The sequence below is a fragment of the Oreochromis niloticus genome, linkage group LG6 (genome assembly GCF_001858045.2).
Source record: "Oreochromis niloticus isolate F11D_XX linkage group LG6, O_niloticus_UMD_NMBU, whole genome shotgun sequence".
In the NCBI taxonomy this organism is placed as follows: Eukaryota; Metazoa; Chordata; class Actinopteri; order Cichliformes; family Cichlidae; genus Oreochromis; species Oreochromis niloticus.
This window is the reverse complement of record NC_031971.2, coordinates 28,129,913-28,151,867: the sequence shown is the minus strand read 5'-3', so window position 1 is coordinate 28,151,867 and position 21,955 is coordinate 28,129,913. Positions and strand designations below refer to the sequence as shown.

General features: G+C 40.4%; 1 protein-coding gene across 2 annotated transcripts in view; it reads left to right on the top strand.

Moving 5' to 3' along the window:
- Nucleotides 1-21,955, top strand: part of LOC100698272 (E3 ubiquitin-protein ligase SMURF2) — a 62,522-nt gene that overhangs the window by 33,060 nt on the left and 7,507 nt on the right. Inside the window, exons 4-12 of one of the 2 annotated variants that reach the window (XM_005463272.4) lie at nucleotides 1,490-1,623; nucleotides 5,103-5,168; nucleotides 5,668-5,752; nucleotides 6,096-6,179; nucleotides 7,687-7,898; nucleotides 10,054-10,138; nucleotides 11,472-11,630; nucleotides 12,704-12,757; nucleotides 20,516-20,729. In XM_005463272.4, the coding sequence (XP_005463329.1) occupies nucleotides 1,490-1,623; nucleotides 5,103-5,168; nucleotides 5,668-5,752; nucleotides 6,096-6,179; nucleotides 7,687-7,898; nucleotides 10,054-10,138; nucleotides 11,472-11,630; nucleotides 12,704-12,757; nucleotides 20,516-20,729 (1,093 nt within the window). Of the gene's footprint in view, nucleotides 1-1,489; nucleotides 1,624-5,102; nucleotides 5,169-5,667; nucleotides 5,753-6,095; nucleotides 6,180-7,686; nucleotides 7,899-10,053; nucleotides 10,139-11,471; nucleotides 11,631-12,700; nucleotides 12,758-20,515; nucleotides 20,730-21,955 lie in introns of both variants that reach the window. The other variant, XM_005463271.4, reaches the window with a different exon arrangement.

Here is a 21,955-nt window from a genome sequence, read left to right as displayed (position 1 = left end):
AGAACTTTAGGAGCCTGCACTTGTTTTCACATCCCGTCTCTCCCCAGAATCATCTATTGAAAACAGGAAGCCTTGGTTAATTCACACTTTAGAGATGTGTCATATCAGCATTTCAATTCAGCCATAAACCGTCCTGCAAAGTTTACTCAACTTTCATCAGACAGACTACCCAGTGCCTCACTGTTGCTAAATTCGAGATTGTTTGAAGTGTTATGTCAGTATGTTTTTGTGAGTCAGGAAATGACTTTTTCAACTTCTCTTATCTGGCGACAGTCTTTCATAGTCTTGTCAGCAATTTAGCTTTTTTTTTTTCCTAAATCTGTTGCTTTGAGGTGGTGCTTTGCACAGCATACCTCCGCATCAGAGACTTGTTTAATCTAAACCACACTGTGTAGAAAGAAAACATTAAAAAAGTATGGTTTCTTTTTACCCCAGCACACAAAAAGCTGGAACTAAACTGAAACATAACAAGAAAGAACAGAAAATGTAATAATCCTAATGATTTTGTGTGTCAATTTCAACACCCTTGCAAATATGCTGTATAATTAACTCATCTTTATGTTAAAAAACTGGAGCTTAATTGATGCAAAGAAAATTGTGTATTCGTTCATCAATTTGCCATTAAATGGTGTTAAAGTGAGATTGTAACAAACATGCGCAGTGAAGAACACGTTAATATTTACTGGGAAGCAAAAGGTGTGCCAATGTGCTACTGGATTCTGGTCATAAGAATATCTTATCATTTTACCAACATCCTTGATTTGGCTTTCATACCAAACCTATATGTTTTGATGTGTTGAGCAGGAAAATCCCCTCCATGCTACTGCGATGCAGCATAATAGCAAAACAGCTGCTAGACTGTAATTACGTGTGTGTTAGTGAATGTGAGATTTGAATATTGTGTTTACTGTAAGAGCTGCCTAAGCCTCAGACAGCGGTGAAGCACATCACGGGGACTTCCTCTGTTCCTAAACCACGACTAGACTGGCCTCAGCTGTGCTGATTCTACACACGCACACATATGCACACGCACACATATGCACACGCACACATGCGCACACGCACACATGCGCACACGCACACATGCGGACACACACAGTGACAGAAGTTACTTTGAAATGTGCCTCATTACAAAGTGTACATCTAAAACTCTGTGACAGGTTCAGAGAGAAGTACATGCAAAATAGAAGGTTATGGTTTTGTGTTTTTCTGCTTTTTGGCTTAGTTTTTAGTAACTGTAATAATTCTTAGGAAATCTCTGGAGCACAGGGTTATTGTAACTTGTGAGTTCATTCCATTTTTAAATTTTAAATTTCTAAATTTCATATCCCTCTTCTTAAGGGTTGAGGCTCTGAGCACACGTGTCTTGGAACTTTTTTTTTTTTTTTTCCAAGTACAGTGTCAAGACTTAAAAGCTTTTGTCATTACTCATCGTTTCTATTTTATTGACCTGTCTTTTTTTCCCACTTTCTTTCTCTCACACCATCAGATACATTGGAAAGTCAGACTCCATAACCATCAGTGTATGGAACCACAAGAAGATCCACAAAAAGCAGGGCGCGGGTTTCCTGGGTTGTGTACGCCTCCTGTCTAATGCCATTAACAGACTCAAAGACACGGGCTGTAAGTAGCTGTTTGTATTTTTGTGAGTATGAATTTAGCTGTTTCTTTCGCATTGACTGAAAACAGGTCAGTGTTCTGTTTTTCTACAGCTTTTGCCATAAGGCGACCTGTCAAGATTGTTATTGAAGTGTGATTCAGTTAGGTATGCCAAGTTAACCTTTGTTCACACATTCTGCACTGAACTTATCGCACACAAACAAATGTGTGAATCAAACCAAATGTCTCCAGACAGCCTAGGTTGCAGACTTGACGTTCGTCTTTCCTGTGCCTCTGCTGGTTGCAGCAATAGATGGCATGCCTGCTGCTACATGTGTAGCATGTGAGCTGTGTCCTAGCCTGCAACCAGCTACAGCATATATGCCAGCCATTCATTGCTATAAGATTTATGGCAACTTCTTATAACATATTACAAATATTGCTTGCTGCAGACATCTGGCTCCTGTGACCAAATCAGTGCCAGTAGTTCTATTTTAAAGCAACACGACTTTCTTGTCAGAAAAAAAGAGGAAGAAACATGCTGCTGATTGATGGATGGCATGAGATAATCACTGGTTGCCCCAGAACAAGATCCCAACATACTTGTACAGATGCTTACATTCTCGAATGAGCAGTTCTTAATCTACATGCTTAAGACTGTCACCCCACTGTTACGGTCTTTTATTTCAAATATATTCTGCGCATTCCAAACGCTTGTTAACCCTGCCTAACTTTTTGGCAGTACCAGACACATATACCCTTAACCAAAGTCCAGACTGTCAAATTAACATTCCTTTCAGTCATTCTCATCTTTTCCTTCAATCTGTCTTCCTGGCCTGGCCTAAACACAGGCCGTCAGACTTGTACCAGACCACACTGAGTTACAGTTATCCCTTTTTATATGTATCCAAACTTTTCTCTGTTCCAGTCTGCTTGTCTTTCTCCAAAAAACCTTTATGGAGTTGTCAAATAATGTCACTTACTGAAGTGTTTTCTTAATCCAAACTGCAATATTGAAGCTATTAATGCATGAATTCCATGAATGCAGGCAGTTGTAGTTTGGCTGGCCCAGATGCGACAGCCTCTTATTCCAACTTCTAACTGTCAAGCTAAATACTTCACATAAGCATTCAGAATAGTTTCCAGCACCTTTTTGTATTTGCTAAATGGTATTTCTGGCTCATGAAATTCCCCCTAATCCTCAGAAAACCACAACAGCATTATTGTTGCCACAAAAGGGACCTTGACAACCTAGGAAAGCCTGGTGCAATACTTTTACCTCACTATGACGGGGGACTTAAATTTATCCACTTCCAGAGGCAGACAGTTTAGGCTCCAGACAAGCCACTTACTGTGCAGTCAACATGGCAGAAATTATACTTTATCTCAGCCACAGAAAGTGGACAGGGAGGCATGTTCTGTGACAGGTCCTTGCTTTATGCCTTTGTCCTCGTCCTGTGTTGTGCAGATACATGAATTCATATTTAGACACATGAATGGAGCCCACTCTGTGGTCTAACCAAGATGTGCACATACACAGGCATAAACATAAAAACAACCCAAACACACAAAAAGGCATTACTGGAATTGCCTGAGTTCCTGCAAGTCATATTCATACACATAGCACACTCTGCCATCCAATATAAACACAAAACCCTTACAAAACTTCCCCTACACACACACACAGACACACACACACACACACACACACACAGACACACAGACACACACACACACACACACACACACAGACAGACACACACACAGACACAGACACACACACACACACAGTGCTCTTGCACGGTCTTGCAAAAGGGCATCTAGCATGGTTGCCTAGTTTACTAGAAGGTTGTTTGGCTTTACACTGAACTCATTTCCTGTTTTAGCATTACAGACACAAACCTCTAAGTCATCTGCCTCATTTCTGTACCCACAAACTCGCTAACACACTCACACACAGACACACAGACCACCAGTTTTTCAAAATGACTTGCCTTACTATATGGTACACTCACTTTGAACTTTGCTTTTTGTGCTTGATATTGATACTGTTGATGCAACGTCTTGTTATTTTTCCTGATGTGCTGATAGTGATACTGTTGATTCTACAGTTTTTACACATACATGCAGACATGGCAAACATGTCTAGACAGCTGTGCATGATCTAAATGAAGCGACTCTTAAACATGTGGCTCTGCATGTGCACATTGACACATATTTATGCAGTTTAGTCTATTGCAGCACAAAGTTTTTAAAGCTCTGAGGAATTGAATGGTGTGGTGAGGGCTTGTGGTTAAAGGTCTGTAAATGTTCTGTCTCTCCGTTTTTCCTCCTCTCTTATTTAAGAAAAAAATCTGCTTACTATTCTGGCCATGTAAGGCTCAGACCATCCCTGTTTAGTCTAGACACATATCTGGAACAGATGCACTTGTTCTCACACAAACCCGCAGGCAATATAGAAATGAGCTATATGCTTCTTCCCAGTTAAACTATTAAATGTGCAAAATAAGTCATGCACAAACCAAAGACATGACAAATCTTTACTTTAGAGTTGGCTTATGGTGAGCTGGAGTGTCTCTTTATCTTGCTTTCTTTCACGCTGTCTCTTTTGCATATTTCTGTTTCTTTTACACTCAACCTACGTCTTGTGTTTAGCCAACACACACACACCCGTACACACACATGTTGTGTTGTTAATGGAAATTAATTGATATCACCCCTTCACTGGTCAATTGGAATATGTCCAAATCTCCTTGCAGGATCTAGCTTCTCTGTGTGCGTGTATGTGAAAGCGAGAGAGGGAGACGAGACGAGTGTATCTGTGTCTGGATCTTGTTCAGTGACTTGGATTATGTTCCTCTGCTGTTTGTGTCTAGCACCACTGCCCCTTCCTGAGCAGACAGTGAATTCTTACTTACTCAGAAACAACAAGGCTAATTACAGTTTGTGTCCAGACATAGCTACATTTGCTGTCTCCTGAGTCAGATGTCTCTTTTTATTAACTGCTATTGAACTTGCATGTTAAAAATTGGGTTATCACCACTCATTTGAAACCAGCGGCGGTCCAATTTACAGACTTAGAAAAACATTATATGGACATTTGAAGAATTCTCTATACATGCACAGAAATATGGGCTTTTAAGTGAAGTAGAAGAAAGCCTTTTTTCAAAAATCCAGTGGTTTTTATGGTTTCTTGCACTATTTAAAACACACACAAAAAATGCTAATCCTGGCTCAACTTTTTGCCATAATTCAAAGTTCTCACTTGTGTCATCTGGTTTCGCCGTAACAAATGCTCAGCTTATGGGTTTAAACCTGGATTTTTTTTTATTTTTATTTTTTTACATCCCAGTAGTTATAACAATCTTGTATTTATATCCTGTGCTGCCTACACAACTTATTTTTTTTTCTTTAGTGTCATTATTGGTGTGACTCCTCGAGGTACACTTTTAAAGGTTAAACATGCAGGAGATGCTGAATCCCTTTTTCTATTTTGTTTGCAGATCAGAGACTCGACCTGAATAAACTGGGCCCCAATGACAATGATACTGTGAGAGGACAGATAGTAGGTAAGAAATACTGTTATCACTGCATAAACTGCATGTTTAAGTGTGTGGGTATTGTTTCCCATTTGCCTGTGCACGAAGTACAGTTACTACCTGGCATTGTCTCTAACACCTGCATTTACCATTATGCAAATAACTCAGATCATCAGCTTCATGCGTTGGTCTCAGAAACAGAAGTATTGAAATGTAAATAGAGATGTTACCCTGAAGTCAAAATACATTTCTACAGCTTGTCTTCAGGAGGTGCATAACATCTATTTTACATTACACTGACTTTATACTCACAAGCTGGCAGGTTAGACTCTTTAATGTCCAATCCGACGCCATCTGAAATTTGTTTTCTTATATTATGCAGCTTTGCTGGTTGCATATGAGAAAAGTGCATGTGTGAAAATGGCTTAAGTGACACAAACTTATAACAGAATACAAAATGCTAAATTTACCTTGAGCATTATAGTAAGTAAAATCGCTGCTGTATTATCTTTCTCGTCTTAAACTGTAGTAAGTCTTCAGTCCAGAGATCGCATCGGGTCTGGAGGACCAGTGGTAGACTGCAGTCGTCTATTTGACAATGACTTACCTGACGGGTCAGTATCCTCAGACATTTTATCTATCCTGTTGGTTATTAGTTCTGTTTTTAATTTAAAAAATCCCTTATTTTTGTATTTGGAGTTTGTGCATTTGATTGAATTAAATTAAATCAGTGCAGTGCAACCTCTCTTGTATTAGTTATAATATATTATTAGACATTAGGAAAATTTTAGTTTGAGATTTAAAAAAAAAAAAAAAAAATGCAAGTAATAACTTTTGAATATTATCCTTCTAACAAATGAAGTAATGTTGTGTGGGGTTTTTTTTGTTTGTTTATTTTGTTTTTTGTTTTTTTAAATGGTGAATATTAACTTTGTGTCATTGTGTACAATGAAACAGCTGGGAAGAGAGGAGGACGGCCTCTGGAAGGATACAGTACCTGAACCACATCACACGCACCACGCAATGGGAGAGGCCAACCAGGTACATATGTACACATCTTTAGTTTTAGTATACCTTAATCTATGTAGGATATATATATAAAAAAAAAATACCAATGTACCTGCAATTTAATGTTTACCTTACATACAGCAAGAACACTAATTTAATCCAAAGCAAATTTTATAGAAAGCTTGCACGAGGATCTGAGAAAGTGGTTGTACTCCTTCCTCACTTCCCCTTTGAGAAAAAAATCCACTTCAACACAACAAAAACAGTCTGTTGATAATGCTCTCAGTTTCCTTAGTCCTCCACCCCAACACACACAGACACAAACGGCTAAATAAACTATCCAGCCATTCAGGCAGCCTGGCTTCATTTGGCCCCCGTTGCTACAGGAACAACTGTCGCCTTCCTACTTGGCCCGTATCAGTGGAGCCATTAGGAGTGTAAGCAAATAACACCCTGGACCACCTCACCCACTTTTGCTTCACATCTTTAGTCACCCCTACACAGCAGAGTGGAACAAAGTTGAAACGGCAGGAAATAATGGTGAGGAAAAGGTCAAGCGGTGTGGATTTGGGGGAGGAGGAGGAAATGATGAATTTAAGGAGGAAGACTAGTAGGTAGGACTGTGTAGGAGGGTGCAATGACAAAGTGAGAGTTGATGAATTAGGTTGTCGTGAGGGGACACTTGTCCAGGGGTAGAACATGAAGACGGGACAAAGGAAAGTGGATGCAGAGATGGGAAAAAAAATAAGCACAGTGAAAGAGGAAATGGGAGGAGGAAGAGCATTTGGAGGGGTTGTGGGTCCAAGGCTTTAGATAGCTAAGGCGTCAGTAACTCTGGACAGCCAGACAGTGGTCAGACAGGCTGCACACACAATGAGTGCCAGTAAGCCAGTCTGTCTGTGTTTGTGTCTCCTTATCAGATATCTGTTTGCAAGTCCCGCTCTTAACATGCTGACACAGACTGTAGTCTCATGATTTTTTGTTCTTTTTTTTGCAACCCATAATCACTGATATTATTCAAAGCTTAAGCATTATCATAAAACACATTTATCTTCAAGAGAGCTTTTGAAACAAAGTGTTTTGCAACAAAGATGCTATCCATGTGTCTGTGTGCTTACCAAAAAGAGATCAACTTGCTACTCCTGAGACTTAACAGAAAACACAGCTTTGCTGCAGTCACACACTTCTTGCATCCTTCACAACCAGGTTCCTACAAGCAAGCATGGTAAACATTTGCTTAAATTCACCCAAACTAAAAGCCAACCATTTATCACTTTACCAAAAAAATGTTTCTTGGAGTCATACATACGACTTGTGGGAATAAAAGCACACATTGTTCTTTTCAGTTATTCACCCAGTTTATAGCAAGATGGAATAGAAATGCTCTTTCAAACATAGGCTTAGCTATTTCAGATATGCTAAGAAATAATACTATTTGAGTATGTACCAATTATATAATGTGATTTGAAAATGGAGGCAGAAGTGAAATACAAACCTCTTATCGCCCCACTTTAAACATGTGCCCTCTTTTCTTTTCCAGACCAGCATCAGAGTACTCCAGCCCATCAGGGCGTCCATTGAGCTGTGTGGTGGATGAAAACACCCCAGTGATGACGCCCGTTAATGGGGCAGAGGCGAGTGGCCCTCCGGGCGAACAGCGGATCCAGGAGCGAAGGGTTCGATCGCAGCGACATCGTAACTACATGAGTCGAACACACCTACATACGCCGCCAGATTTGCCTGAGGGTTATGGTGAGAGACAGAGGAGTGACACACAAATGCACACACTTATTGTTAACACATCACTGGTTCAGACTACAGCCAAATTATGGCCTAAACCAGACGCTGTAGGGAGTTGCTTTGGTCAGGAATGCTTATTGTGTCATAATGAATGAAGACCAATGCTGTATCTGTGATGCCTCACAACTTTTAGAAACATCACAGAAAGATGGAGTTTCTTTCTACAGCCAGCATGAACTTGACAACTATAAGCCAAAACACTCATCCAGCTCATCAGATTTTTTCTTCTGCCACGTTGTTGTATACAAATATACACATGGCAAAGCGGGAAATGCATACAACTGAGTCTAGTATTAATTACTGTTTTGTATTTAAATTCCTTATTGTTACCACTGAGTGAAAGCTGCCTCATTGACATCACATTATATTGTACTGGTGTGATTATACTGTCAGCTGCTATGTTCTCACAGCTGTTGTTTCAGACTAGAGTGGTTACCAAAGCCCATGTTAGTTGAACTGAAAAGTGCATTTTGGAACATCCAAAAGTGCAATCCAAAATCACCCCCACTCAAACCCCAAATATCCAAGGTATGCAGATGAAAGATGTGGCGCTCTGATCCTGGGGCGGGTGTTTTGTTTGTTGCCTGGGGGCAGTGATATTTGGAACTTTTTCTTTTTTTCACGAAAATCTCATTTAAATAGCTTTCTAACTTCCCCTTTGTTCTCTTTTCCTGTATTCCCGTCCCGTCATTCGATTTATTCACACTTTCTCGCCTCTATATTCCTTTCCCGCCCCCACCCTGCAGAAGCACATCGTGACAACTGCAGTCATCACTTAGTTTGTGTTACTGCTCCTCTTCTCCTCTCCTCTCGTCTCCTCACCTCTCCTCGTTTTAACTATTGGAATGTTTTGGTTTTGCACGCAATTATTCCCACAACGAAAAGAAGGTGGGTATCCTTTTCATAGCTCAGTGTTTCACTCCAAGAAGAGACTTTAGGTTATTGTTTTTTTGTTTGGTTTCTTTTGGTCTATTTTTTAAGCTGGATTTGCTTATAGCATGCAAGCACTTGGGGGGAAATGACAGAGAAGGGTTTTTTGGGTTTATTTTTGTCCCCCCCCCCCCCCCCCCCCAACGTGGGAAAGATTTCTTTGCAAAGAAGTGCTCTTCTCTCACAGTCAGCCACGGTGGACCCCACAATAGCCACAGTCTCTGTAAAATAAATTATTATTTTAAGTGTGGTGCTATATGCCAATGCTTGAGAATGGCACTACTGGATCTGTGCCCCCTTTGAAAGGTCCTGCTGTGTCCACTGAGACTGGCTGAGGTTGGACAAAGTGAGTCACTGATGCCCAACAACTCAAGAGCTTTCTTCCTTAGCTGAACCCTCTGAACTACTAGCTGGGTGTGGTGAGAGAGAATAAGAGGGAGAGAGGGAATGTGTGAGGAGAGGAGGAAAAAAAACAGGGGTCAGTAGGAAATGAGTTTTGCCAGTAGGAAGTTGGAGTGGGAGTTAGTAATGGATTAGCTGGTGAATATACACATGAATACCCCACCACTGCAGCACTGACTTTATGCCAACATTCACACAGTTGCTCTCCATTCATCTATGCGCTGGATGGAACCGCAGATTCAATGAGCTAATGATAGCTTGCAAATGAGTGTCACTCCCCTTTGATTTCTTCTGGTTGTTTACACACGCATTAGTGGGTTTGGCGACATGAAAGCATTTTACTTTCCATTTCCTTTGTTTCTGAAGGTTAACGGGGGTGGATTACTTTCAGAGCACGCACAAACCTTTAAGTGAAATAAGGCAACTAGGATGCATCGGCGAACTGTCCGCAAGGAAAAACATTCATGGAAGTCTTTGATAAATTTCCCTCACATTTTATTTTTCCCATCCCCTTGGGATACGCCTACTGGAGACTGAAGAGGAACTAATTGATTACATTGGCACACACCTTAAGAAACTCTTAGGTCAACAGTGTCCCAGCAGTTTGGCTGTCACATAAATTATAAACAGACTTCTCCTACTCCAGAATACACAAACTCCCTATCCTTGCTTATACCCATTAAGACTGCAGAACATCAGTCCCAGAAACCGTCCCAAGCTTTCTTCTGTGCTCTTTTTGGCCTTTTTTGACAAATGAATCTCCTCTCTGTTATAGAACAAAGAACAACTCAGCAGGGCCAAGTTTACTTCCTCCATACACAGACTGGAGTCAGCACATGGCATGATCCCCGGGTGCCCAGGTAACTCATTTGTGTTCATATATTTCTTTTTATCTTCATTGTGGAGATCTGCCTTTACTTGTAAAACTCTCTTCACTGCCTATTTGATAAGGCATATGCAGTTGTGTAATATATATGATTGTACTAGAATTAACAACACACTGATTTCAATGTGTGTTGAAATCAATGTGTTGTCTTTTTTTCGGATTAGACCTTATTTCTTCCTCTTGTTGCTGTTTTTTGTGTTCAAAAACACTCTTATTAGTCAAATTTCAGACTCAAGTCAGTGTCAGCCAAACTAACAACCCCTGGGTCTGATGCGGAGTTGGAAGAACATTTTTGGATGCATTTTTGCATTTTTGCATTTTTTTTTTTTTTTAATGTTGAACTGACCAAACTATAAGCCAATGGTTCTGCATTCAATCATACTTTTTCACCAACTCTCAACAGTTCTCTGCTTAATTCCCCAAACATTACAGGCAGCTCTGTTGCGTTATGTTTTTGGCTACACCTCGATGTAGCTTCTGCTCACATAGCATCCAACTGAGAGCATAAACTTCTGGGTTTGGTCATTTTGGACAGAGCTGCTAAAATGACCCAGTATATGCGATGAGTGCAGCCAGGCATGTGCTTCGTGCCTGAGTGATGTGTCCTCACTTTACACAAGGACAATGGATTCACACACAAGGAAAGGCACAGAAACTCCTCAGGCCACAGCGTTGTCCCAGATCACAACTTTAGTTTCTGCTAACAGAAACGTCACTCTGCAAGACAGAAGGAGAATCAAGAAATAAGAACAAGGACTTTGGCAAAATTATCATTTCAGTGGTAACAACAGTGTTGTTACAGGTTATTATCCCTTTAACACAACTATCATCAAATATGTCAACAAACTGTCCCTCACATAAAATTCTGTATCAACAGTTATTTGGTTTTACTGTAGTTAGTAGTGTATTAATTGTAGTAGGTATGTAGCACGACCCATCTCCCCTTCAAGGTTGTCTCCTCGTACACCTCTGCACCAGCACTGCCTGTTTTTAGATTACATCCTGTAAAATTTTCATTCTCACCACTTGTAGCTGCTACCTAATGACATGACCTTGTAGTTGAGGAACAGAATTTAAATAATTGTTTTTTAATTGTTATGATCGTAGTAGCAAAACCTTTTCATCTTACCTCGAGTTAATGGTGTCAGTGCTATCCAGTTACTTATATCAAAGAGGGTTGATCAATGCAACATGAGTGAATTTACAGTTTAATTTAGAATATGATCTATTGATTTATGATTTATATGATTTATTTATAGAATATGTTGTAACAGTTTAATCTTTCTTTTTTTTTTTTTTTGGTTCAGGGACTTAAGCAATGTAAACTGTGAGGAGCTTGGCCCACTGCCACCCGGCTGGGAGATCAGGAACACTGCCACCGGCCGTGTCTACTTTGTTGACCACAACAATCGAACAACACAGTTCACAGACCCACGGCTGTCTGCTAACCTGCATCTTGTGCTCAAGTGAGTTTAACAGTTGTTCAAGAGTGTTTTGAGAGCAGTCCCGTGGTTGTTTTTTAGATTTGTGTCGGCATGCACAGACAAATGCTTGCTTTTATTGTGTACTTTTCACTCTGTAATATAAGAATCAGCCATTTCCATACAACTGTCAGATGCCAAAGAATGAAGTTAGATATGTTGGAAGTATGCAGGTATATAGTTGTCGTAGCCTTTTATTAGCTGTCCCTCTGTAATCATAAAGTAATCAGTGTAGCGGTGACTGAAACACATAATTCACTGACGTTAGTTTCTGTAAAGCACCCTCAGCTATTTGGAAACCAGGTAACCATTAAGGTAACAGAGAAGTCTGATCAAGGATTTGAATGTAAAATAAAGTAAATATTTTCATTATTTAAGACATCATATTATTCTTCTTCTAAATGAAGTCCAACATTTCATCGTCATTGAGTGCTGACCTCACTGTGCCTACTGCACTGCTAAGGTTTGTTTTAGCTTTCTCTGACATCTTTGTATTTGAAGCAGAGGGACATTAATGCCTTAATATTTTTCAATTGAGCTTCCCACTCATTGTGTTAGTCCTGGAAATCAACAGTACTCCTGTCATCATGTGTATGAAGTAACCAAGAGAAAAGAGGATGTGTGTTTTGCTTAGAGCGTTAAATCCACCAGCAATGAATATGTATATGGTTCACTCACTCTTTTTGTTGTTTTGTTCCTCCTTATCACTTCCTCTGTCGTGTTTTTTTTTTTTTTTTTTAAATTTTATTTTATGTTATCACTCTATCCTATTCTTTGTTTCTAACCTTAAAAATCTTGCTTTCTTTATTTTCTTCATGTTTTTGGATTGTTTTACACTAATTTCTTGTTTGATCTTACCTACATTCTTTCTTTTTGTCCTTTATTCTGTCCTTTTTCACATCTGTCCTCTTTCTCCGTTCCTTTTTTAATCCCATCCCCTGATGTTTTCAATGCTCCAATACTCTTCTCTGCCATTCACCTTCTCTTTTATGCCCTTTTCTTCCTTTTTCCCCTTTTGTCTTTCTCTGTCTTTTCCTCTCTCCTGCTTTCTCCAGCAGCCCAAGTCCAAACGGTTCCCGTGTGGCCATGGACAGCCAAAACACTAACCTCAGGTAACCCACAAATGCACACAAAAACACAGACATGCATAGAGACAAACATGAGCATTGCTATGCCTGCACATAATCTGCAACGTACAGATAAACTGTCCACAGGGCACATAGGCTTTCATACTATACACACACAGACTTGCACTGTTATAATACCATGAGAGAAAATGCCATCCAAAGAGGGAGCATTTCTGCTTGTGTTATTGTAAACATGTGCAAATCTTTTTTCTCAAGGTTACCTTTCAACTGGATGCCATGCAAGTTTTAAACACACACTCTCTGGCCTGCTGTCCGTATCGGAGAACTGTCAGTTCATCTTTCATTATGCTCGTCTTGTCTGTCAGCAGCCTGCCTCCATGGAAGATCAGCTCTTAGTACACTGACCCAGTGAAGCCAAACCTCACTCATGAAAATACTAAACACATGTTAGCAAAGCAGCTGCTAGCTTAGCACAAGGTCTTTTATTCTTCAGCAGAAGACGCAGGCCGGACGCATAATTTAGTGAAAATTACACCAAAATTGTCTGTGGTATTTTTGTAGACATGACAGACTAAATTTTAGGAAGTATTTTGGCTGTCAGGGAGGTCTCTTTACTTTTCGACTTTCAGCGTGTGCAGCAGGGATTATTAGAACAAGAGGAGCATACAGAGAGATGTAGGGATTTTTCCATCTTTTCTTTTTTGGTAGAAAATCTTAGTCAAAACCTCTTGCAATAATAGCGGCTGGCACGATAGACATGTTTGGGAAATCAACATCTGGTCATTTGGTCAAATAGTATCCATATGTGTCAGAACAGCCTCTGGTTGTGATTTGAAGCTCAGCTATGCTTATCCACAGTCAGCATCGTTAACCGCTTGTCTGACTCCTTATTAGGTGAGATTTGAGTCCAGACAACATTTTAGAGCTTTGAAAAATTAATAAGCTGTCATTTGTTCTGCAGCTTTTGCAGTGATGCACACGATATTAATGAAAATAAAACTGAAAGACAGTCAGTTTGCAATTTTGTGTCACAGCAAGGGCAATGTTCCGCTCTGCCGAAATATGATGAGGTGTATGTGTAATATCAGAATGTTTTATTGTATGTAAAAGTTAGGACTTCCTCTCCTTATTTGTATTTTTTATTGGGTACAATTACAGAGGGGGGAAAAAAAGTTTAGAGTGCCTAGTCAAATATTGTCTGGATCACATTTTTAATTGGGCTTTAAGACTTTGGCGTGTGATGGTCCAGTGGTATACCTCTCATATGTAAAACAGCACAGTTGTAAAAACAATTTCAGCTCAGATAGTATCTGCTGCCTTAAAGCTGCTCCTTTATGTCTGACCATAACCAAAAACTGGCAACATTGCTTTTAATTACTACCCTGATGTACTCGAGCAGAAAAGTCACCGTGGCAGGAAAAAGTAAACACACTTCAAAATCAGTGTTTTATTTAATTTTATTTATTTTTCTTCAAAATTGGAATGTGTTCAGTATTAGTCACTTTTCTACTTTTGGCACTGAAACAACGTTTTCTTGGTGGTGATAAATGTTGAACTTCTTACTGGGTGAGAGGCTGAACTGTGACAGCATGTACATAAACAACAGCAGGCAGTAATAGAGAGGCCGCATAGGCAGATGCATGAATGCCACAACAGGCTGTTTACACATATTGCACGAGTGAAGCAGATTCGTCGAAACATTTGGAAGTATCAGCCTCATTAAGTTTCTGTCTACTAAGCCGGTATGTAAAGAGTAGTAGAACAACCAGTCAAACCACTACCAGCGTTTCTGTTCTACATGTCCTCCTCCTTGCTGTTTATTTTTCTTTTAATCCCCTTTGTGCTTCCACCTTGAATGTTTCTGTCCTGAAAAGGTGTCGGATTTTTCTGCTGACTTCATGCCAGGACCTGTTTCTTTTATCATTGTCAGGATTTAAAGATATAATATGTAGCATTTTCTGCGGGAAATCTGTAAACTGTAAACTGAAAAGCAACCTGTTTCAGTCATCACTCGTGATCCGTATGCAGTGACATCTACTTTCATTTGCTTTTTTTATTTTAGCGAATTCTAGTTGACAGCAAGTCAAAGTCACCAGTCGCCTCTTGTCTTTCACACACTCTTAGCGGAAAAAGGGCCACTTCACTGTCATTTACAAACAGTATTGCTGCATATGATCTACTTTTAAGAATATTTAACCCCCAAACTGCATATAAGGTATTATGAAAATACCTAATTTAAAGTTGGCTGTTCTCTTGTTCAAGGTCAACTTCTTGTGCGTACCCAGACAGCTTCCAGTACAGCTGCTGTGTTTCGATCTCTCCCTGGAAGTCCCGATATGATGACTTGAACTGTGCGATTTATGATTAAATCAAAAACCGATTGACTCGTCACGTCTAAGATGATTATTGGTGATGAGAGCTGGGTCTCCTGTTTCAACAGAGCAGAGTTCCCAAGCAGGAATGCAGTACCACAGCGGAGGAGTGGGACCAGGAGCATGCTCCTCATTTTATTTATTTTTATATTCATTGAGTTGTGCAATATGAAGTCATCGCCCACAGGGTCAGACTGGTAATGCCAGGCTGTACTGTAGCATCCTGAGGCATCTGAGAGAGAACATTGAGCAGAAATATCGAGCACACTGAGAACACACCAACAAAATATTTGCCCCACCACCTGTCCCACTCGTAACACTTGGCTCCCTGTGAGCTTTTCCACTCCCACTAAATAAAATTAAAGTTGAAGAATCTTTTTGACACTCTGGAGAAGATCCAGCTCACATCACAGAAGCAGAAGTGCAAGTGTAAGGATGCAGAAAGTGACTTCCACTGAGACGTCTAAAAAAGTCATCCAGTCACGCACAAGATGACCTCGAAAAAGAGATCAGCCAAGTTGAGATCAGATACCTTTTTTTTTTTTTTTTTTTTTTTTTTTATATATATAAACTTTTCCTCCTACTTCCTAGGTCTATAACATACAAGCACGCACTTTAGTACGGCATGAAACTCCATTTCAGAACAGGAAGAACTGATTTCGGTGTGAGTAAAGGGGTTTTAACAAAAGTATGCGTACCGCAGGAGGAGAGAGCACAACAGGAAATTTTGCGTGCATATTGGAAAACAAAAGCATTTGTTTGTGTGTTTCCTTCCACTACCACAATTAATGTTCCTGTCATTTTCTGTCACACAGACACAGAATGAAATTCTTGGCCACTCAAAAACAAGGAAGAGATTCTGACTATAGAATGGGAAAAAAAAAAAAAGACTTATTTAAAAAGACACCGAGGAAGGCGGATCAGATATGGAACAAATATAAACTCTGTCACCTCCTTGTCTCTGACAGATTTACTGACCAAACATTGATGATCTTTCAAAAAAATCTTTCTATCGATCCTGAAGCTCTTTAAAAATCTTTCACGTTCGTTTTTTTTATTTATTATTTAAACCAAATTTCATATCACCGTGACTTACTGCACTGCAGTTAATGCAGACATGTGCTCCATTTTTATTACCCTTGACCTCAGCTCAGCCTTCGGTGCTTCAGGCCGCAATGTCGTAAACAGCGGCCTAAAAAATTATGTGATGTGGCAGACAATATTTGTCTTGATTTTTTTAACTCCAGTGACAAAAAACCGCTGACTCGTTTTAGCTGGCTGGAAGCTTGCTCTAGCTAGAGTACCTCACATTTCTGCTCTCTTTCTGTTGTTTCATGATTCAGATTCCTCCTCTCTGTAATAACAGCATGTTTAGTCTGCAGTATTAGATGCATGGAGCAGATTTGGGATGCAAACTGTAATCTTATACACTTTGCAGTGCAGTCTTCTGGTCCTTCTGGACACATCTTCATTTAAATGTGACTCACAGCCCTGTTGCCTTTGACCTCAGCTGATGCAGGGCTCGAATAGTCAGACAGTCAGACACGGCTGCATTACTGTGGTCTGCCACACCGCCTCTCGCATACTTAGCTTCCTGCTTTGCACCCACTCATAGAGTATGTCTGAAAAATTACATCAGTGTTTGCTTGAAGGTATTTTTAGGTGGCGCTGGATTTGGCTTTGCTGGGCATCAGCAGGTATTTTCCCAACCAAGCAGTAAATCTTGATGACATTTATATCAACATTTGCATTGATGTTTTGAGAAGTTATGATTATATTTAGTATAATAACCTGTAGAGCTCAATGTAAATGGAAATTACTTGGCTGGGGGGATTTTGTCTTTTTCTACTTTACTTTCTAAACCTGACATGATTCACCAGCACAGTAATTGCCAGCTGAAAGGGAACCTTCAGTATAAGAGCAAACAGAAAAGACTACATAGATTAAAGCCTAAAATCCAACAAACCCCCCCCCCCCACATCTTAATAAATATATACAGTGTAATTTCTGCCAGTTTTAGCTAGGCATTAGTATCCATGGGATGCTGAAAAATCTAATTAAATCAGAAATGGAAAATGATAATCTTTTATTTTTAGAAAATGTCTTCATGCACAGAATATTTTCATCATCAGGCTGTCCACAGTTTGTCTAGTGCTTATTTCCTGTCATGTATCTGCTTTTAGAGAAGGCAGAGGTTTGCAGATGTGGGAGGTTTAAAATTAGAAAGAATGTCAGAGGTCAGAGTTCACTGGCAAGATGCACGACAGTGACATTTCTCCCCGCTCTTTCTGTTCTCTTGCATTTTAGGCAAGTGTAAGGAGCATGGCACCAGCCTGATAGCCCCACTATTAAAGGGCCCTTTGATTCTGTGGGCTGGGTGGGGGTCAGAGTGGGTGTGCTCATGTGGCTTTAACACTACTACACTTAGTCACCACTCATTATATCCCACCTGTGCAAGCTGCAGTGTAAAAAGCAGCAAGTAAACTTTCTCACACAGAGACGTGCAGCTCTGCACACACAGCCTGCAAGTACAGAGAGAGGATAGAAGGCTATCATGACTCTGCCGGTTCAGGTGTGGGTCATCCAGTTCGTGCAAATGTTTGCGTCTTAATTTCTTGACCTTTACAGCCTCTTTTTCGTGTTCCCTCTAGCATGGAATAACAATAACACAGTCCTGTGTCTTTTAGATTGAATTTGAAAGTTTAGACTTCTCCCCACTCATCATATTTCACAGTTGTCACATCAGTAAGAACCATTTCTCTTTTTTTGGCTCGGGGAAAGATTTTCAGTTTTGCTGTGCTTGTATTTTCTATATTTACCATCAAATATGCAGAGTTTGTCCCATTTGGAAACTTGAGACAGTGAACTATGCCGAAACGTATTTTTAATTGCACTGTGCCCTCCGAAGAAAAAGTGCGCTGAAATTACGCTTTATTATATGGTTCTTGAGTCCTCCAGCCAAAAGCAACTCATTCCGTTTTGTTTTAAGGCATCTTTTCTTCCCCTCCTCCTTCCTAAAAGTGGTTTTCAAGACTGCTGTGCTGCAGTCTTACCCTTTCTTTGACATGCTAGGAGCCCCAGCGCCTGCCAATAAAATAAATAGCAGCGGAGTTGATTATACAGGGAGAGACTGCTGAAACACTGTACCCGTTTAGCTTGGAAAACCCTCATAGATAGACGGGCATTTTTCCACCCACTGATCCCGACAACCCAAGTGTACAGTAAGTGTTGGAATAAGTGGGTGGATATGTGCTGCTGCTTTGGAAGGCCTCTCTTTCTCATTCTTTTATGTTTCAATTCATGCTGCTTGGTGCGCTGTCTTTGTTTAGTCAACAGCAGCCTTGACACTCCCAGCAGAGGACAGTAGCTTCTTTTAAAGCAGTCGTCTGCTGCCTGCATGTCTCCTCGCAGGAAAATGAGGGCTGCTGCCCTGCTCAAGGGAGAGATGGAGTTTGTTTTTACGAGGCCCACCCAGGCATCTCACCACCAAAACCACAGTGAGGGCTGGAGGAAGTTAGAACATGAATACTCACCATGGCTCACGTTCCATAGGCTGTATCTAAATATTTCTTAGAAGATAGAAGCTCTAAAAACGAAGGGGCCAAAATAAGATGAAGGTCAGCATTTAAGTGCCTCAGTGTCAAATTCCACCTTCCTCACAATAGAACTTGTCTCGTAACTGCAAGGCTGCCGCATAAACATGAACTGAATGGATTAATTGGAATTATAGTTAACTGCATTTGGAAAAGGGTGGTTTTCTATTTTGTGTTAGGACAAAAATAACACATTTAGAGAAATAGACAAAAATGAAAAATCTATTTAGAGTGTTAGTTCAAGTAAGAAATGACAAAAATAAAGAAAATATTAAAAAAATGGCCAGTCAGGATCGTGAAACTGTTTTTTTTGTTTGTTTGTTTGTTTGTTTGTTTTCAGTCCGACATCTAAATTCAGAGCAAAACTAGAGGTGACTTTAGCGGTTGGCTTTAAAAAAGTCAAATAATTAAGGTGGCAGTAGAAGTTAAACAAGAGGAGAAACAAATAAAGGCTTCAATGTTTAAAAAAAAAAAATGCTATATTCAAACTCTGACATTCAGTCTTACCTAGCTGACATTGCCCTTTCTGGCAGATTTTTAGCACTGCTCGCTCCCTCCTGTCCTGGTCATTAAAAGCTGCAGTCGGCTTATGTCATAATGATGTCACTGATCAGTGTATGTGGATGTAACCAGTTATTTAAGCACATCAGTTGCTGTGTTTTAGAATTAAAGTGAGGTTGTTTTGATACACACATTTGAGAACCGCTCAGACTAGAGAGCTAAAGACTCCTGTTCTTCACCAGCCTGAGTTTGGAGATGAAGCAGTGGTACTTTCACATCCTGATTCACCTGCTGCTACAGCAACAGCTGAAATGTCTTCCTCCACCGCCTCTATGTTCCCTTCACCCTCCTTTTTTCTCTTTGAAATATTGTCCTAGAAATTGGTCATGAATAGTCCTGTAACCGCTCTGTTTTTCTTTCTCTACAGAGAGGATGTAAAAGTATCCTACTTTAGTTCTTGGTCCTTTTTTCCAAAAATGTTTTAAATTTTTTCCCCCCAAACGTGAAGATATTCGCATATGATCCATTTCTGTAGCTCCAGGCGTAAGGACATCTAGGAAAATGAATTTAGCTTCAGTTGCATGGAAGAGGAGGGCAGCTCCGCGGGCTAGATAAAAGCTCAGTTTGTGCTTGTTGGTGGGCAGTGATACCTACTGGGAACCACTGACTTTTCTAGCTTTAAAACAGGAAGTAAAGATTTGTGGGATGGAGAGTGTTTTTCAAAACAGTAGGTGAAGTTTGACATGAAGAGGAAAAGAACAGATCGACTTATGATCGCCGGAGGCGCCTCTTACACCACTGTCCTGTCTAAATTTTCGTACCCCCCCCCCCCGTTCTTTCTCTCTGTGTCTGTTTGTCTCTGCTTACTCAGGGTTTATCTCCCTCACTCTCTTTCCTGGTGGTGATATTTACCAAATGTCTGGGCAAAGGTTCAGCCTGTCCACAGGTCTGGATTAGATTTGCTCAGGGCTTAGAGCTCTGTTTAGCGCTCTTTGCTTTAAGACCAGTGAAGCGGGTGAGGGCTTCAGAGGGAATTTCTTACAAAACTCCCTGGTTCTGTGGTTAGTGGATGGTGGAGTTAGGGAATTCCCTACCGGACATATCTCCTCTGTCTTTGTATAAACAATCAGACAATAGTAATTTGCGTTCAGGAAAGAACATCTAAGGACAAACATTTTAAAATAACTGATGGGTCATACTGACAAACCGCTCTTTTCTTTTCTTTCCCCCTGCTTTTCTTTCATGCCCTCCCTCCATCTATTCCCTTCGTCTTCTCCCTTTCCTCCGTTCTCTACTGATCATCTCACCTCCTTCAGCCATCCGACTCAGTTAAAGGAACAGGTTGCTCCTGGTGGCCCTCAGCAAGCCCTGTCCCCAGCCCAGTTACCAGAAGAGGCAGAGTGCCTGACAGTTCCCAAGTACAAGAGAGACCTGGTGCAGAAGCTGAAGATTCTGCGACAGGAGCTTTCTCAGCATCAACCCCAGGCGGGCCATTGCCGCATTGAGGTCAGCCGTGAGGAGATCTTTGAGGTAAGGAATAGAGCAGAATCATTTTCACGCAAGGAAACGCACACGGACATGTAGTCTGAAGCTTTTCATAACCTTCATGCTTCTTAGATTGCAAAATGAACACAAACACCACCCTTCTTTGTGTTCAGGGGTAGTGAACCGTCTGAAACTTTATTTCCATGAACAGTACTGATGAACTGCATGACTACAAATGTTTTATCTAAAAATAGTTGTCATATTTATAAACATGGCACTCCAACCTAAAACTTTTGTGTGCTGCAAACAATAACAGAAAACATCTGAAGGACGTCTGAACGCAGCCACAAACATGTGCATACAAATTGATCCTAATAACTAAGAACTTACACACATCATACAAATTCACGGTTATTTAATCATGTGGCATTGAAAGCATCATGTGACTGCTGCCCACGCATTAAAAACAATAACATAATGCTCGCAAACCCCAAATCTTTGCATTTTTACTGGAATTTTTTTCACCCCATTTACGATGTGCATCAGAAATAGCCCATGGCAGCACAGAACCAGTACTGAGAGCTACTTTATGATTTCCAGGGAAAAGCAGAACAGAATGGCCTTCACAACACCACAAAAAAACCTATTTCTATGTTCCTTTTTTTTTTTCTCCTCCTCTGCCTCTCTTTTTCGTGCTCTCCCAAACATTTGTTCTACCAAGGCAAAGGCATTCTTTCTGGATGATTTCAGCAGCTGAAGAGTAATGGGGAGGGGGTGTGGAAAGGAGCTCAGGCAGCAGTGGCAAGTATTTGTAGCTAGACGTAACTTCATTACTACAAGCTGTGCGATGAAGAATATGACTTCATTTCCCTTTGATGTCACGGCTTAGGAAGAACGTCTGAGAAAGTGTGAAAACCTAAAGTGCAGATCTACTGGAGGTTTTCGTGCAGCGTTGCAGTGACAGTGACACCACGTTACATGCGTTTTGCGCCACAAGCTGATATTTCATTGCACCTGTTTGGTTATTTAAACCAAATGTCAAACTCACTCAACCGAAAACAGAAAAGTCAACAGAAAGAGTTTCTTACTACAGCTCTGCATGTAGGCTCATGTACCGCTAACTCACAGCAACTCTGATTACAAGCCTGACATGACAGATACTGGTAGAGTAGATTAGAGTAGATCTTGATATAGAAGAAAAATAAATAATCCTCTGAAGTTAATAAACTCTGCTCCCTTCCATGACCGGCTTCTTATCTTCTCATGGAGAC